The sequence below is a fragment of the Protopterus annectens genome, chromosome 15.part0 (assembly GCF_019279795.1).
Source record: "Protopterus annectens isolate FY-2018-M chromosome 15.part0, PAN1.0, whole genome shotgun sequence".
Classification (NCBI taxonomy): Eukaryota; Metazoa; Chordata; order Ceratodontiformes; family Protopteridae; genus Protopterus; species Protopterus annectens.
In genome coordinates, this window is record NC_056749.1 from 261,914,088 (window position 1) to 261,930,901 (window position 16,814).

The window sequence follows — 16,814 nt, forward strand, 5'->3', positions numbered from 1 at the left end:
GTTATGGTAAGAACATAACTTCTTTATGTGAAATTGTTCGATCTCGCCGTTTGTTCTTACATATAGGTAGCTTCCCTAGCTCCGTTACCCTGGGTGACTCATGGAAGAACATTCCTTAGTACAGTGGAACCAAAGGACGCTCTGTCCTTGGAGGACCTGTCTACTTTGTAGTGAGTTACAAACGTATGAGGTTTTGCCCACGTCGCCGCCGCACAAATAGTATCCAACGGAAGGAGCGCGGCATGGGCTGAAGAAGTACAAACGGCCCTGGTAGAATGAGCCTTAAGCTTGAACGGAAGTGGTTGCTTTGAAACAGAATAAACAAAATTTATGCAGTCCGAAAGCCATTTGGATAATGTCCGCTTGGTTACTGCCATGCCCTTCTTATTATCTGCAAACAACACAAACAGCTGATCAGATTGTCTGTAATCTTTTGTTTTGTCCAGATAAAATCTCAGTTGTCTATGTACATCCAACTTGCGTAACATGTATTCCAATTTGTTTGAATGGTTTTTGAAAAATGTGGGGAGTTCAATAGATTGGTTAATGTTAAGCAGAGAGCATACCTTCGGAAGAAATTATGGATTTGTACGCAAGGAAACTCTGTCTGGGTGAAAAATCATGTATGGCAGTCTGACTGACGATGCCTGTAGCTCAGAAATTCTACGAGCCGAGGTAACAGCAATGAGGAAGAGGGTCTTCCATGACAAATACTTAATTGAGCAGTTTGACGCTGGTTCAAATGGTGGTAGCATAAGCTGAGACAACATCAAGTTCAAATTCCATGGAGAAACCGGCTCGTGGATGGGTGGCCGAAGGTTAAAGGTACCCTTCATGAAGGCCCTACAAAGCCTGTGGGACATGATTGAAGAAATCCCCTTCACCTACATGGAAGTTCGATATGGCTGCTAATTGCACCCTTATTGTAGAAGTAAAGGCCCCTTCACGAAACAGTGTGGATAAAAATTCTAGGATTTTGTGCATCGGGGCCACCAAGGGATCTAATCCTTGTGCTGACGCCCAGCAAGCAAAACGTTTTCATTTGCTTTTGTATAACTTTCTGGTAGAAGGTTTGTGGGAAGAAACTAAAATGTGTTGTACTGTAGGGGACAAAAACTTTGACCTGACTAAATTGGGAAGTGGAGCAGCCAAGCTGTCAGTTTGAGGCACCGAAGGGATGGATGAGGAAGTCCCGAGTGAGTCAAAAGATCTGGCTTCGGGTCCAGAATCCATGGTTCCTCCATCAGGTGGGTACGAAGGAAGGGAAACCAGATCTGTCGAGGCCAGAATGGTGCTATGAGTATGATCATCCATTCTAGATTCCTGGCTTTCTGTAGAAATTTGGGAATCAAGGGGACAGGAGGAAAAGCATAAAGGAGACCCAGGGGCCAATCTTGTACCAGTGCATCCCTGGGGGCACCCCCCAGAGGGGGAAGAAGGGCAAAGTAGCTTCTGCATTTGGCATTCAAGGGGGATGCAAAAAGATCGCAGCAAGGCTGGCCCCATCTGCGGAAAATCCTTTCCGCCACTTGACTGTTCAGGGACCACTCGTGAGGCAACAGGACGGCTCTGCTCAACCTGTCCGCAATGACGCTGGATGACCCCGGGATGTGCGTTGCTATCAGAAAACAACCTGTGGGCGCCGCCCATTGCCAAATTCTCAGGGCCTCTCTGCACAAAGGATAAGATCTGGTTCCACCCTGCCTGTTTATGTACCAGACCACAGACGTAGTCTGTCTGAACTGCCACTGTTCCTAGAGGTAGAGATTCGTGAAAGTGTTGCAATGCTAGGAACACCGCTCTCAGCTCCAGAACATTGATATGCAGATTGTACTCTATCTTGGACCACTCTCCTTGGACTGTTCTCCCCTGAAAAAGCCCCCCACCCCATCAGGGAAGCGTCCGTGGTTACTGTGGCTGTAGGACTGGGTAATACAAACCGACGACCCATCGTCAGATCCTGGCTGTTTAGCCACCATCGAAGATCCCGCTGGCAAGATTCCGTTATCGAGATGTGGTGAGACAGAGGAAACTGTTGGAACGACCACTGCATGAAGAGCAGCCACTGGAGGATCCTCATGTGCATCCTGCCCAGAGGAACTGCAATCAGCGTGGCTGACATCATGCCCAGAACCTTTCGGCACTTGTGCCGCAGAAACTTTTCTGTTCCGAATAAGAAGAGCGACTTGGTCTCTGAGGGATGATACTCGTTTGTGGGAGCTTGATCAGCATTGTAGTAGTATCTAACTCCACCCCTATAAATGAGATATGCTGTGATGGCAGTAAGGTAGATTTTTCGAAATTGACTGAGATCCCTAAACGGGAACAAAGGTTGATCGTGCACTCCCTGGATTGTACAAGGCGATGCTTGGTGGTGGCGGTGAGGAGCCAGTCGTCCAGATACAGAAACACCTGGAATCCTATCCGCCTCAGGTGAGATGCCACTAATGCCATGCATTTGGTGAACACCCTGGGGGCTGAGGTGAGACCAAAGGGCAGCGCTCGAAATTGGAAATGACTGGCTCCCAGCCGGAAGCGCAGATGATCCCGGGACGCTTTGGCCATTTTGATGTGGTAGTAAGCATCCCTGAGATCTATAGAGCACATCCAATCGTCCTTCTGTAGGAAAGGAAGGATCGACTGTAGTGTGACCATCCGGAATTTTTCCTTCCTTACGAAGGTGTTGAGTTTGCTGAGGTCCAAAATCGGCCACCAGTCCCCTGTTTTCTTTGGAACTAAAAAGAACCTTGAATAAGTTCCGGATCCTATTTGGTCTGCCACGACTGGTTGGATGACTCTTTTTTCGAGCAGCTTTTTTATTTCTATGGCTGCTTGATCTTGCAGACTGGGTGGAACATCTGGAAATCTCTTTTGTTGGGGGGGCATGGTTATAAAACGGATGTTGTATCCTCTGGTTACTACGCTTTTTACCCAAGAATCCATAGTAAGACTTAGCCAGGCCTTTGGGTATAAAGCTAAGCGACCCCCGACTCCCTCCAGAGTACGACAGTCGGGCCTCCCCTCAGGAGTGCTGGAAAGGCTTCCCAGGGACGCTATCCCTGTCGCCCTGGTTCTGTGGACCCCCTCTGCCGCCTGGGCGGTGTCTTCCATTCCTGCCTCCTCCTCTGCCTCTGAAGGGGGCGTCACTCTGTGTAGGCTGGGAAGATCCCAGAGTCTTTCAGAACCACATTTTTCTGCCTCTTTGCCCTTTGGGGTACGGTCTGGTCGGGGCGGAAAAACGGGCCCCTACGGCATACAGGGCCTTACCTTCTTGCTCACACCGAGTGAGAGTCTCCTTCACTTTGGGACCGAACAGAGTGGCACCATCAAAGGGGGCATTGGTAAAGGAAGACTTGAAGGCTTCCACAAAGGAGCAAAGGCGCATCCAGGATTGCCTCCGTAGAGCGATTGCTGAAGCTGCAGCCCTACTCGAACCTTCGGCCGCATACGAGATGAGCCTAATGGACGAGTTTACTATCGAAGTTAGGGTGTTAAGTTGTGCTGTTACCTTTTCAGAGACAACAGCATCTGTGTTACCCTGGAGAATATCTCCCAACTCTTTAATGAGATCTCTCTGAAGTCGCGTAAAATGCGTGAGGTAGTTCAGCGAATGCATGGAAAAAGTTGCTGAACTGAAAATACGCTTCCCGTACCTGTCCATAGTCCTGGAATCCTTATTAGGAGGATGAACAGAGGAAGACGACTCAGACATTTCCTTCTTCGTGGCTGTCGCTACCACCATAGCATCCACTGGGACTCCCTTTGTAAGATAAGCCTTGTCTCGGGGGGGCAATAATATACTTGTTCGGCTTCCTAGGGACTGGTTCCACTGTATCTGGAGTTTCCCATGCCCTTCGGGCCATCAGATCCATTAGTTCATCGAAGGGCGAGGTCACCCAGGAGGTAGAAGGTTGAGCCCCAAATGCCTTCAGCAACACCGATTCATCCTCAGTGGGGGTAAGGGTCTGCCAATCACCCCTCTGTTTCAAGATCTCCAGAATGTCAGCAAATGAGACATCCTCCGAGGGGGACCATGGGGACCCCTATGACTCATCCAAATCGGTGTCCGATGTCAGTGATTATTGTGGAGAATCAATGTGCCTACTCTTGCACAATCTATTCCTCGGGACTTCATCAGAGGGGTCATCTGGTGAAGCTTCCGAGGAGCAGGGAATACCCTCTGGGGTTGGCCGAGGCATTGGGTCTCTACACTTGGGGGGATCGCTGGTACAGAAACAGAACGCGGCCCTTTGGGGGAAGGAGAAGATGACTCCGATTAAGTGAATGCGTCTTCAGGCAACACCTTCCTCATGACGTCGAAGGCACCGGAGCCCCGGGCCAAGGACTCCACCGGTTCCGAAGAGCATGGTAGTTTCCCCGAGACTGGGGCCACGGGCTCCGACCCAGAGGACAGAGCCGAACTAATCTGTGCCGAGGCTCCGAGGGGAAGAGTCTGAACCAAAAGCTTGGTTCAACTCTCGGCCCCGGAACCAAGGAGAGACAGTCGGCTCCGTGACTCCTCGATGGGCTCTGAGGGAGTCTAGGTCAGTGGTGCCTATCGCACAAAGATAGGCTTCGGCGCCGAGGGTTCAACAATCATCGGTTCCTCTTCTCCCGGCTCCGAAGACTCAAAGGGTCTCGGAGGAGGATCTGCTGGAAATGCAGGAAGGGCTTCCAGTTTCAAAACCAACTGGGACGAAACCGCAATTAGTTTGGACAGAGCCGTATTCTCCATGAGCTTCTGTGCCACACGATCCACGTCCGTATCCGATAACGGCCTGGAAAAACGTGTCGAAGGGGCCGAAGATGTCACCGATCGAAGGATCGAGGGTGGAAGCACTTCCGACACCGGCTCCAAGACCTGAGGCTCGATGAGAGATAATCGCTCGGTGTTCGGCCCCGACGTCTGTGGAGCCGGCAACCGAACCTTAGAAGAGGTGCTCGGAGCCGATGACCTGGGCTCCAATACCTTCGACCCCTTCGAAGACTTGGATGCCTTATCAGCCTTCTCCAAGGCTTCTTGAAAGTCAGGCTTTAGTAGGCCCCTTTCTATCAGCTTCCTACGCCTTTCCATCATGACCCTTCCACTGAAAGAGTGACAAATAGAGCAGTCCTCCTGCAGGTGGAGAGGGCCAAGACAGTAGACGCAGGAAGCATGATTGTCAGTAATGGACATCATCTGTCCACACTGACACCTTTTGAACCCTGATTTAGCTTTTTCAGCCATAACTGACAGGGAACAAACTTTACCAAACAAAATAGCTAGCTTAAAAAGAATATAACACTAAGTTACTAAGTAATATGAACAACTAAGAATGTTAGTAACAGTCCCTTAATTAACCTAATACGAACATACTAAAGAGTAAATATAGATATATATTTATATAAATATAACAAGGGAGTATATATAAAAAACACTGCACACAATACTAAATTGCTAAATACTAGAAAAAATATCTAACTAATCTTCTACTATTAATGCTGTCAGAGCCCTGACAGAACTAAATAGGCCTACGCCCTAAGATTATATCTATCAATATAGAGATAGAAACAAATTCCTAAGTAAAGAGTACAGACACACACTAACACTCTGTATATAACTAGAAAAAGGGGTTTAAATAGCTCTAATATAGAAAAAAACAAAAAAGTTTTAACTGGCCCAAGCTCTCCTTGATGCGATCTGCTGCAGCGGCAAACTAGATCTGAGGGATGGTAGAGGAGGATCATGGGATATTGACTGTGCCTCGAGCTTTCTCTTAGATGCAGAGCTTGTGAAGCATCCGACTCGGAGCAGAGGATCAGCTCCGAACCCGTGTGCAAGAACAAACGGCGAGATCGAACAATTTCACATGGACAATCATTAAACCAGAGTGAATAAACACCTAAAAATCATGATCACAAACTTTTAAAGGTTAAAAAGCAACTGGACACAATACAATGCAAATGACCTTCAAAATGTGTTTTCTTCGTTCTTTCTAGCTTACCTTTACAACTTTCACATCAGGTAGGCTGTCCAGGAAAGTTTTCAGATCATTCCCATTCAAAACAATACGGTTATCATAAATGTGTCCATTTGACTTGAAATCAATTACTGCTTTTGTCTGACGGACAAAGAAACCACAGGTAAGTAGCCAAAATAAAACAATAGATACAATAACCAAACATACTTGACTGAGACATTGCCACAGAAAAATAAAATCTATATCTGGAAAAATATGGTAACATAGCATACTATAAAAACTTTAAGGAAGAAGTAGACTAGTTTTCAAAAAGCTCTGCAGTGGGTTAAAGCTGTAAAAAGCAGTAAGTTCTCACTGAAAACTCTTCAAGGCTAGACTGTAACCCCATGTTCGAGGCACTTGCTTTCCTGATTTTGTGCCCCCTAGGCAATATACCAAACCAGACAGAACTACACCAAAACATGAACTCTGCAAGGATAAATGTATAGTGAAGAGACCACAAAATACAGACTGAAAACAAGTAATAAGCAAAACTGTACAGAGTCTTATCAAGGCTCAGCTGATATGGTGAGCACTCATTACCCGAAAACCTTACTGCAAGGGCTTCCAGCAATAGGTATCATAAGAATTTGCAGCAGTAAACACTACCACCCAATGTAGGCAGGAGCTAGACAAGCAAAAGAATCAATGCTTGAAAGTCCAGATCATGAAGCATGCAACAGCCCAGCATAGTAGTCTTGACTACTAAATAAAGATCCAAGAACCAGTGTTTAAAAGTGCGTGTTTGTTAAAAAAAAAAAATGGCCACTGCAAAATGTCTACAACTGCCATATACCTTAAACAAGCACTGGCAGCAAAAACAGTCCTCATATGCAGCCCACTGAGTGGTCTTAGACAGTGCTGGCCAATGACCATTTAGGTTCATAAGTAGTTTCTAGGTCTGCAGTCCAGAGGACCATTCAAAAACCTAGCCAAAATTTCCAGATGCCACTAAGCAGTATCTGGTTAAATGCCTTACTCAAGGTCACAACGTAGGCAAATGAGAGTGGAAGGAATCAAACTCTACCACAAACTACAGCTCACAGCCTTAGCTCTGTCAACTGTTACAGAAAATCCAACTGGCAAGCCATATAGAAAGTACATGCCTGGAACTGTTGAATTTTCCTTAGGTCACACAACCCCTCCAAGTAAACTATTAAGCATGGACTACATATCTAAGGTAAGCAACATCCTCTCACCCCTCGATTACATTGCTAGGATGAAAGAGATGAAATCAGTGGTTCTGAAACAATTTTAAGGAAGGTAAGTTTCCTGCCCAGGTGAGGTACAGTACAGCACAGTTGTGTTTACTCATTGTAATTGTAAATGTAAATTGTTCGGGTAGGTTAATGGTCTGAGTGCGAGCTCATTAACCACCTTGTGTATGAAGGAAGGATTAGTCCTTCGAGACATACTGTCCTTATGGAAAAGCAGGTAACGAGGGGTGGCCATCAGGGGCTAAATTTCAGATACCCTCTTGGCGGCTGCGAGGGCCACTAGCAGGACTGTTTTCATGTGCATAGTTTCAGGGATGCTGAATGTGCTGGTTCGAAAGGTGGCAAGGTTAATTTTTCAAATACAAAATTTAAGTCCCAAGGTGGGGGTACAGCTTGGGGGGGGGTTCTGATATGGAGTACCCCTTTCAGGAATAGCTTGACCTCCAATCTTAATGCTAAAGGGGGGATCACAGGCAGACATGCAAAAATGGTAGACAAATGGGCCTTAAATGAAGAAAATGTTAGTCCTGAATGAAAGAACTCAAAGAAAGAGTACCATGGGTTTAGGAATGTTCAGAGGATCCTGATTTTTCTTTCAACACCACCTAGAGAATCCTTTCCATTTTGACAATTTCTCCTGGTACTAGGCTTTTTGGTCTCCTGCAAAACACTGAGTATATGCCCTCTGAGTATATGTGTCTGAAGGGGATTAGAACCCTATCACCCATAAGGTCAATTTGAGATTGGTCACCTGAGAGTGGACTAGGGATCCCCTGTCCTGTGTGAGGTCTAACCAGTGGAGTAACCTGCGATGACTGCCCTTGGTTAAAGGTAGAAAAGGCCAAAAGGGGGTCACCAACAGGAGTTTTGGTTAGCCCCGCTGAATTTTCAGGACCACCTTCTGGATTAGAGTGAAGGGAGGGGGGAGGCATAGAGGTACATCGCCACCCAAGAAAAAGAGGGTCTATATTAGGTGATTGAAACTTTAGGTAATCAAATACCTAAAGATAAACAGTGAAAGCTGTAAATATGGAATGGCCACTTCCGCAAATTCTTTCATAGAGAAAGAATTTGCTTGGCCATTATCGGGAATAAGAAGTTATGTACCTACCATAACGTTCCATGTTAGTTGTCTTCTCTCGCCTTCTTTCTTGCTTGATGGGTTCGGAGCCGATCCCTCGGCTCCGACTCGGCACTTGCTAAGCTCGAGAGTCTCTTTTACCAGCTCGAGGCAGCCCCATATCCCATGATGCAAGGCAGTAAGTACCCAGATCTCGTTTGTTGCCAAAGGGCAATAATACCAAGCATAAAATACTTCCCAAAGGAAGAAGAAACTTACAGATGGAAAAAGGACCAGGTCTGAATGGTCTTTAGCATAATAGTTTCTTATACAAGGTCTGTCCAGGCCAGGGGGAAGGAGGGAGGTCAAGAAAGAAGGCGAGAAGACAACTAACATGGAACGTTATGGTAGGTACATAACTCTTAATGTTAAGTTGTCAATCTCGCCTTCATTCTTGCTTGATGGGACCGCGTCCCTAGCACCTCTATCCTGGGTGGCTCAATGGAACAAACTCTTGAGGACTGTAGAGCCAAAACTGTCTCTGTCCCTGGAGGCCAAGTCCAATTTGTAATGGGAAACAAAAGTGTGAGGAGTGGCCCAAGTGGCCGCTGCACAAATAGTGTCCAAAGGAAGTCTAGCTTGAAAAGCTGTAGAAGTAGCTAAACTCCTAGTTGAATGTGCTTTAGGTTTTGAGCACAGCTGTTTTCCCCTGAGCGTATAAATTTCAGTGATGACCGAAGAAAGCCATCTGGACAAAGTCACTTTAGAAACAGGAATGCCTTTTTTATTATCCGCATAGGAAACAAAAAGTTGATCAGACTTTCTAAATTTTTTTGTTCTGTCCAAATAATATCTGAGTTGACGGTGGACGTCAAGATAATGTAGCTTTTGTTCAGCTCTATCTGAATAGTTAGGAAAAAATACAGGGAGATCAATGGATTGATTCAGATTGTTCTTTGAAGCGACCTTAGGTAAAAAGGATGGATTAGTTCTCAAAGATACTCTGTCTTTGTGAAAAACCAAATAGGGGGGTCGAACCGAAAGAGCATGAAGTTCAGACACCCTCCTGGCAGATGTAATAGCCACTAGGAATAAAGTTTTCCAAGAAAGATATTTCAGGGAACAAGAAACAGCTGGCTCGAAGCAGGGAAGAATCAAGGATGTCAGCACTAAATTTAGATCCCACTGAGGAGGAGGATTCCTGATTGGAGGCTTTAGTAGGAAAATTCCTTTCAAGAAGGCCCTGCAGAGCCTATGGGACATAATATTATGATCTGCTATCCCGACATGAAAATTAGAAATAGCAGCCAATTGAACTCTGACTGTGGAAGAAGAGGAGCCTGCATGAAAAATCTCTGCTAAGAAGTCCAGAACTGCCTGAACAGGGGCAGTAAAAGGATCAATATTTTGGGCCTTAGCCCAATAAGAGAAACGTTTCCATTTGCTTGTGTAAATCCTCCTGGTAGAGGATTTTAGTGAAGCTACTATGATGTCTCTAACTGGGTTAGAGATCAAAGGAAGCCTGGCTAAGGAAGGAAGTGGAGCAAACATGCTGTGAGGTTGAGAGAAGGGATTGACCGGTGCAGCTGACCGGATTGGTGAATCAGTAGATCTGGCACTGGGTCCAGATGCCACGGCTGCACCAAAAGGTGATGATGGAGGAACGGGAACCAAACTTGTCGAGGCCAGTAAGGGGCAATGAGAATCAATTTGGCTCTCAAAACGGTAGCTTTCTAGATCACCTGAGGGATCAGAGGAAATGGAGGGAAGGCATAAAGAAGTCCCTGGGGCCAATCCTGGGTCAGAGCATCTCTGGGGGGATGGCCTGATAGAGGAAGAGGCTGAAGAAGTCTGGACATTTGCTGTTTTGGGGAGTAGCAAAAAGATCGCAACATGGACGACCCCATTCCAGAAAAATCTCTTCCACTATAGATTGCTTGAGAGACCACTCGTGAGGCATGAGGATAGCTCTGCTCAATCTGTCCGCTATAATGTTGGTTTTCCCAGGGATATGCGTTGCTACCAGAAACCGATGAGAGGAGATCGCCCATTGCCAAAGTCTGAGCGCTTCTCGACACAAGGGGTAGGACTTGGTTCCGCCCTGTTTGTTGATATACCAAACTACAGACATGTTGTCTGTGTGGACTGCAATTGTCCCTACGGGAAGAAAGTCGTTGAGGGCTTGCAGCGTTAAAAGCACTGCTCTCATCTCCAGGACATTTATGTGCAGATGGTACTCGAGCGGTTGCCACGTCCCATGAACCATCCTGCCCTGATAATGACCCCCACCCGATCAGGGAGGCATCCGTGGTGACAGTGGCTATCGGGGACGGAGGTACTAAGCACCTGCCTTGGTGAACCTGAGGCGATGTGATCCACCAAGCAAGATGTTCTTTGCATGTTTGTGTCACCAGAATCTGGTGACGCATTGGAAGTTGCTGGTATGACCACTGTGTGAACAGCATCCACTGAAGAAGGCGCATGTAGAATCGAGCCAGGGAAGAAGTGTAATGGCCGCAGCCATGAGACCTAATACCTTCAGAACCATTCTGGCCTGTATTTTCTTGCTGGCCAGAATGATCCTGACATGAGTCTGAATGTCTGAAACTCTTTGTTCTGTAAGGGTAGCGGACATCCGAACAGTGTTTAAGTTTGCGCCTATGAAGGTAATAGACTGGCAGGGCGATAAGGATGACTTTTCGAAGTTGATTGAGATGCCCAAATGAGAACAAAGGTCTATTGTGTAATCCCTGGCTAGTATAAGCTGATGTCTGGTGGTGGCTGACAGGAGCCAGTCGTCGAGATACGGAAACACCTGGAATCCTTGACGTCTCAGGTGAGCCGTGACCACTGCCATGCATTTGGTGAACACTCTCGCGGCTGTAGTGAGACCAAAGGGCAGGGCTCTGAACTGGAAATGACTGGACCCCAGCCGAAGCGGAGAAATCTCCTGGAGCGTCTGTGAATTTTGATGTGATAGTACGCATCCTGAAGATCTATTGAGCACATCCAGTTGTCCTTCTGTAAGAAGGGCAGAATTGACTGAAGAGTGACCATTCGGAATCTTGTCTTCTTGACAGACTTGTTGAGTCTGCTGAGATCCAATATTGGTCTCCAGTCTCCCGTCTTTTTGGGAACCAAAAAGAACCTTGAGTAGATTCCGGGCTCTGAATGGTCTATTGTAACTGGCTGAATGGCTCTTTTTTGCAGTAGTTTTACGATTTCTAACTCTGCAATGTCCCTTAGACCGGGTGGTACATCTGGAAGGGAATTTGAGGGGAAAGGATTTTCCTCGAAAGGAATTATGTAACCCTTGGATATGATCGACTGTACCCATCTGTCTCGAGTGAGGGAATGCCAGGCTTCTGGGTACAGTGATAATCTCCCCCCAACTGCCTCCAAGGAGGGACAGCCGGGCAACACCTCAGGGATGCTGAAAGGGCTTGTCAGAGAGAGGCTCCCTGTTTCCCTGGTTTTTCGGACCCCCTCTGCCTCTAGAGCGGCGTCTGTTATTGTTACCCCCTCTGCCTCTAGGGGTAAACTGACCACGTGAATCCGGCGTGACTCCTTGGGATTTACGGAACCACATCTTCCCACCCTTCTGTCCTTTGGGATAAGGCCTAGAAGGGGTGGAAAAACGGACTCCAACAGCAGAAAGAGTCTTGCCGTCCTGCTCGCACCTGGTCAAAGTTTCCTTCACCTGAGGGCCAAACAAAGCTGACCCATCAAAGGGAGAATTTGTGAAGGACGCCTTAAAGGGATCCGCAAAATCACATAGCCGCATCCAGGCTTGGCGTCTATGAGCCACCCCTGTGCCTGCGGCTCTACTCGCTCCATCCGCAGCATAAGATATTAGCCGCATGGAGGAGTTTGCAATGGAATTGAGGGTTCCTAGCTGAGAAGCAATTTTTCTTGAGCCCCTGCAGCTGTAGGATCCTGAACTACTTCTCCCAGCTCCTTCAGGATATCCCTTTGGAGTCTGGTGAAGTGACATAGGTAATTCAGCGAACGCATAGCAAAGGTCGCTGATGAAAACATCCGCTTACCGTACCTATCCATGGTCCTAGAGTCCTTATTAGGAGGATGGACGGGCACGGAAGGATCTGCAAGTTCCTTTTTGGTGGCCGCAGCCACCACCATGGCATCAGCGGGGACACCCTTAGTAAGGAATTGTTTGTCGCTCGGGGCGGTGATAAATTTTGAAGGCCTCCTAGGGACTGGCTCTACAGAGTCAGGAGCTGCCCACGCCTTTCGTGCAATCACCTGCATAAGGGGGTCGAAAGGCGGAGATACCCAGGAGGTGGAGGGCCGAGATCCAAACGCCTCTAGGTATATTGACTCATCCTCAGAGGGATTGTTGGTGGGCCAGTTTCCCCTCTGTTTCAGAAGTTCTAGGATGTCTGAGAAGGAGACATCCTCAGAGGGGGATCCCTCTGACTCATCAAAGTCAGTATCCGAAGTGACAGACTCGGGGGAGTCTACATGCTTCCTCTTACAAGTCCTCTTCCTAGGAGGATCTCCCGAAACGTCAGGAGAATCCTCGGAAGAGGGGGAAATTCCCAATGGGGAAACCTGAGGCGGAGGATCTCTGGGTCCTGTAGCAAGAGAAGTGGCAGAGATGTCAACAGGTACTATAGAGGGAGGAGCTACAGGAACAGACTGCTGACTGATACCAGTGGCCAGTACACTCTTCATCACCTCGAATGCTCCCCTCCCAGGCAGGTCCGAGAGAACCCACTCCGAAGAGCTAGGAACTCCAGGGGCCACCGAAAGGGAAGTCTCCGAGGCAGATGTCGGAGCCGAGCTCACCAAGGCCGAGGCTCCAAGGGGAAGAGCGGGTTCGGACAAGGGTCCGATGCCACTCACCCCCCAGGAGGAGACCATGGAAGCCCGACCACCGAATCCCCCTAAGGAAGGACGCGAAGAGGAGATAAAAGTAGAGGCTGAAGGAACAGAAGGGGTATCCGTCCTCCAGCCGTAGCAGTAACCATTCCGAAGACTCCAACTCCAAGCTCTGGGGTAGAGTTGAAGGAGGAACTGTAACGGGGTGTGGACCAACAGTCGTCTGTTGAGACGGACTGTGTAACATTTGGGCCAGTACCTGTGACTTGAGTAATCTACTGACCACTCTCTCTAGGTCATGGTCTGATAACCTGGATGACCTTGAAGATCGGCTCCGATGGCTCCGTTCCGATAGAAGAGGTGAAGCCGGAGCCGTAAGTATCGGCTCCAAGGAAGGAGACCTCGACCTCTTCCTGGAATGAGCCATCGGAGCCGATACAATAGATCCTGTCGGAGCCGACCTCTCGGAGCCGACAGGAAGCCTCGATGTATCGGCTCCAGCCGGAGCCGATACAGCCACCAAAGTAACGGTGTCGGAGCCGATCGGAGCCGACACCGATGCCTGTGCCACATGGGTGTCGGAGCCGATCGGAGCCGACATCGGTGGTCAATACAGATTCGGCACCGATAGCCATCGGTGCCGAAGGCTGTCAAGCTAGAATCGGCTCCAGCGGGCCGATCTCGACTCAATGCAGTCGGAGCCGAGGCCGCTGGCTTAGATACAGAAGCCTGGGCCTTGGAAGATTTTACTGATTTTGGTGGAGCCGACTTAGCCGGAGAGCCCTCCGGCAAGAAGGCCCCTAAGAATCAGTTTATTCCGTCTCTCCTGCAGGACTCTCTGGCTGAAGGAGTGACAAATAGCACAGGAGTCCTGCAGGTGAAGAGGGCCCAAACAATACAGGCAAGAAGTGTGACCGTCTGTCAGAGACATCTTCTGACAGCACGAGTCACACTTCTTAAAACCTGAGACCCTCTCCTTTGACATGGTGCTGAAAAAGACACACACACACACCAGTCAAAATTAAGTTAAATAAAATACCAAAAGGTATTCTATAAACCAGCACACACACCCTAACAGGGGGGGGATGGGATAGGGATTAAAGATTGACTAACAAAAAATTAAAGGAGACAGGGAATTTCTGTCAGAAAAAGTCAATTTAAACTTAAAAACTAACAATAAAAGGTTTTTGACTAAAAAGGGGCTTAAAAATCACAAAAGTGAACAACTTACCAGGAGCTGGCAAAAAGAAGACCTCCTAAGCGAAGCGGCAAACGAGATCTGGGTACTTACTGCCTTGCATCATGGGATATGGGGCTGCCTCGAGCTGGTAAGAGAGACTCTCGAGCTTAGCAAGTGCCGAGTCGGAGCCGAGGGATCGGCTCCGAACCCATCAAGCAAGAATGAAGGCGAGATTGACAACTTAACATTCTGCCCTTTCCTCCACTGTAGAGAAATCTTGGAAGTGATCAGGGTTTGAAAAAAATTTTTTCCGGCCAAGTGAATGCTTTTTCCCTATGAAAGAATTTGTGGAACTGGCCATTCGATGTTTACACCTTTTGCTGTTTAGGTGTTGAGCTTTAGGTATTCGATTACCTAAAGCTTTGACTTTATAATATAGACCCCAAAAAAAGGAAAGCATCCACTTTCCATGCTTGGGGATGTGGTTCCCTTGTGCAAGCCTGCGGCATGTCTGTTTTGGGAGGAGGCAAACAGATCTGCTTGCAGAATACCCCACCTGTAGATGAGGTCTAGGAATACCTCTCTGTGAAACATACATTCGTGAGAGGGTGCTGAAGTTCTGCTGAGAGTATCTGCCTTAACATTCTCTGTGCAGGGAATGTATACTGCTAGTAGATGAATATGCAATGATGATGCTAGGGTCCAGATCTGAGTGGCTAGGCTGCAAAGAGGGTAGGATCTCGTCCCCCACCCCCATTTATGTACCACAGAACAGTTATATTGCCTGTGGTCACTTTCAGGGTTCCTGGGCACAGAGCTGGTTTGTAGGGCTAGGAGTGCCCTCATTTCTTTGATGTTGATATAAATTCTGTCTTAGTGTGGACCATTTTCTCTGCACAGTGAATTGTTTTTGGTTGTGCAATAGCACTGCTTCCCACCCTATGACTGAGGCGTCTGTAGGGATTTGTTGGAGGGGGGCAGGTACCTGTAAGGGGGTTCCCTGGTTGAGGTTGATGGCACAAATCCACCACTGTAGTTCCCTCTTCAGACACAGAGGGAGGGGGAGAGGTGTGTCCAGGGGATGAGAGAGTGTTGGTTCCATAAATTCTTCAGAATCCACTGGATTTTCCTCATGTGGAGTCTTGCCAGGGGCAGCATGGGTTTCAGAGATGCCATATGGCCTAATATCCTTAGGAATTCTCATGCTGGCAAAGAAGCAAGAGTGATTAGCTTGTTGAAGTAGAAGGTGAGGTCCATGGTCCATTGGTCTAGAATAAAAGCCCTCAGCTTGTCTGTTCTTATCCTGCATCCCAAGACGACCAGGTCTTGAGTGGGGATCAGGTGAGACTTTTCTTTGTTTAGAGTGAATCCTAACAAAGTCAGGATGGTGATCACCTGCTGTAGGTGGAGGAGGGTTTGAAGGTCCTGATGAAGAATTAACAGGTAGTCTAGATATGGATACATATTTGAATACTCTGAATTCTGCAGTGAGCAATAAGGGGTGCAAGGCACTTTGTGAACACTCGAGGAGCTGTGGAGAGTCCAAAAGGTAATGCAGAGAATTGAAAATGCAGGAAACCTACTGCAAGGAGTAATAATTTCCTGTAATCTGGGTATATTGGGATGTGAAGGTAGGCATCCTTCAAATCCAGAGCTACCACGAAGGCTTGTGTTGGTATAAGTAGTAGGAGCAGAGGTAAGGTAATCATTTTGAAAATGGGTACCTCGAGGAACAGATTTAGAAAAGATAAATCCAGAATTGGTCTCCATGGGCAGTCTTTTCTTGGTACCAGAAGCATTCTAAAGTAAAACCCTTTTGTTTCTTTGTGGAGTAGGTACCTTCTCTATGGTGCTCTGAGACAGCAATTGTTGAATAACGGGGAAAAGGTGAATTTGGTTTGATGTAGGTTGAGGAATCCCCTGAAAGGGGGGCAAAATCCACCAAATCATGAAGTACCCTCTCTGAACGATGGAGAGGACCCCAGTTTACTGATGAGATTTTCCACCAGGAGGGTAGAGAAAGGGTGAGATGAAGGGATGGGGGGGGGGGGGGGTGTCAGAGTTTAGATGTTGCATGTCACAGTGGAGGTGGTCTGGCTTGGTCAGACAGACTCGAAGGCGGTGGAAGGAAACCTAAGAGCAGAGCTTTTCCTAGCTTGCCTACTTCCCTTTACCTGAGGTGCAGAGTGGGAGGACTGTCTCCTGACAGATGGAAGTTCTTTGTGGATAATTTCTGTGATATCTGGTGATAGGAGATGCAAGTAAATGCTTCAAGCTTTGTAGTTTTCTTCCCCTTTTCTTGAAAGGATTTGAGAAGTTCTGCTGAAGATTGTCCAAAAAGGTCTTTATATTGTCCAAGTGTGCAACAAGCAGTTTAGTTTGCACATCCATAGGTAGTGGCTGAAGTCTCACCTAGGAATATCTCCTCGGCACTGAACCCGAGGCAGCAGATTTTGGTTAGGCTTCCACAGCACCATAGCTGCACTTGGAGTGCCTAGTCACCTGAGATGCTGTGG

At 47.5% G+C, this 16,814-nt stretch overlaps 1 protein-coding gene across 1 annotated transcript in view; it reads right to left on the minus strand.

Moving 5' to 3' along the window:
• Positions 1-16,814, minus strand: part of OGT (O-linked N-acetylglucosamine (GlcNAc) transferase) — a 2,411,396-nt gene that overhangs the window by 668,970 nt on the left and 1,725,612 nt on the right. The window contains exon 17 of the mRNA XM_044057256.1: positions 5,985-6,101. Coding sequence (XP_043913191.1) covers positions 5,985-6,101 — 117 coding nt within the window. The remainder of the gene's footprint in view (positions 1-5,984; positions 6,102-16,814) is intronic.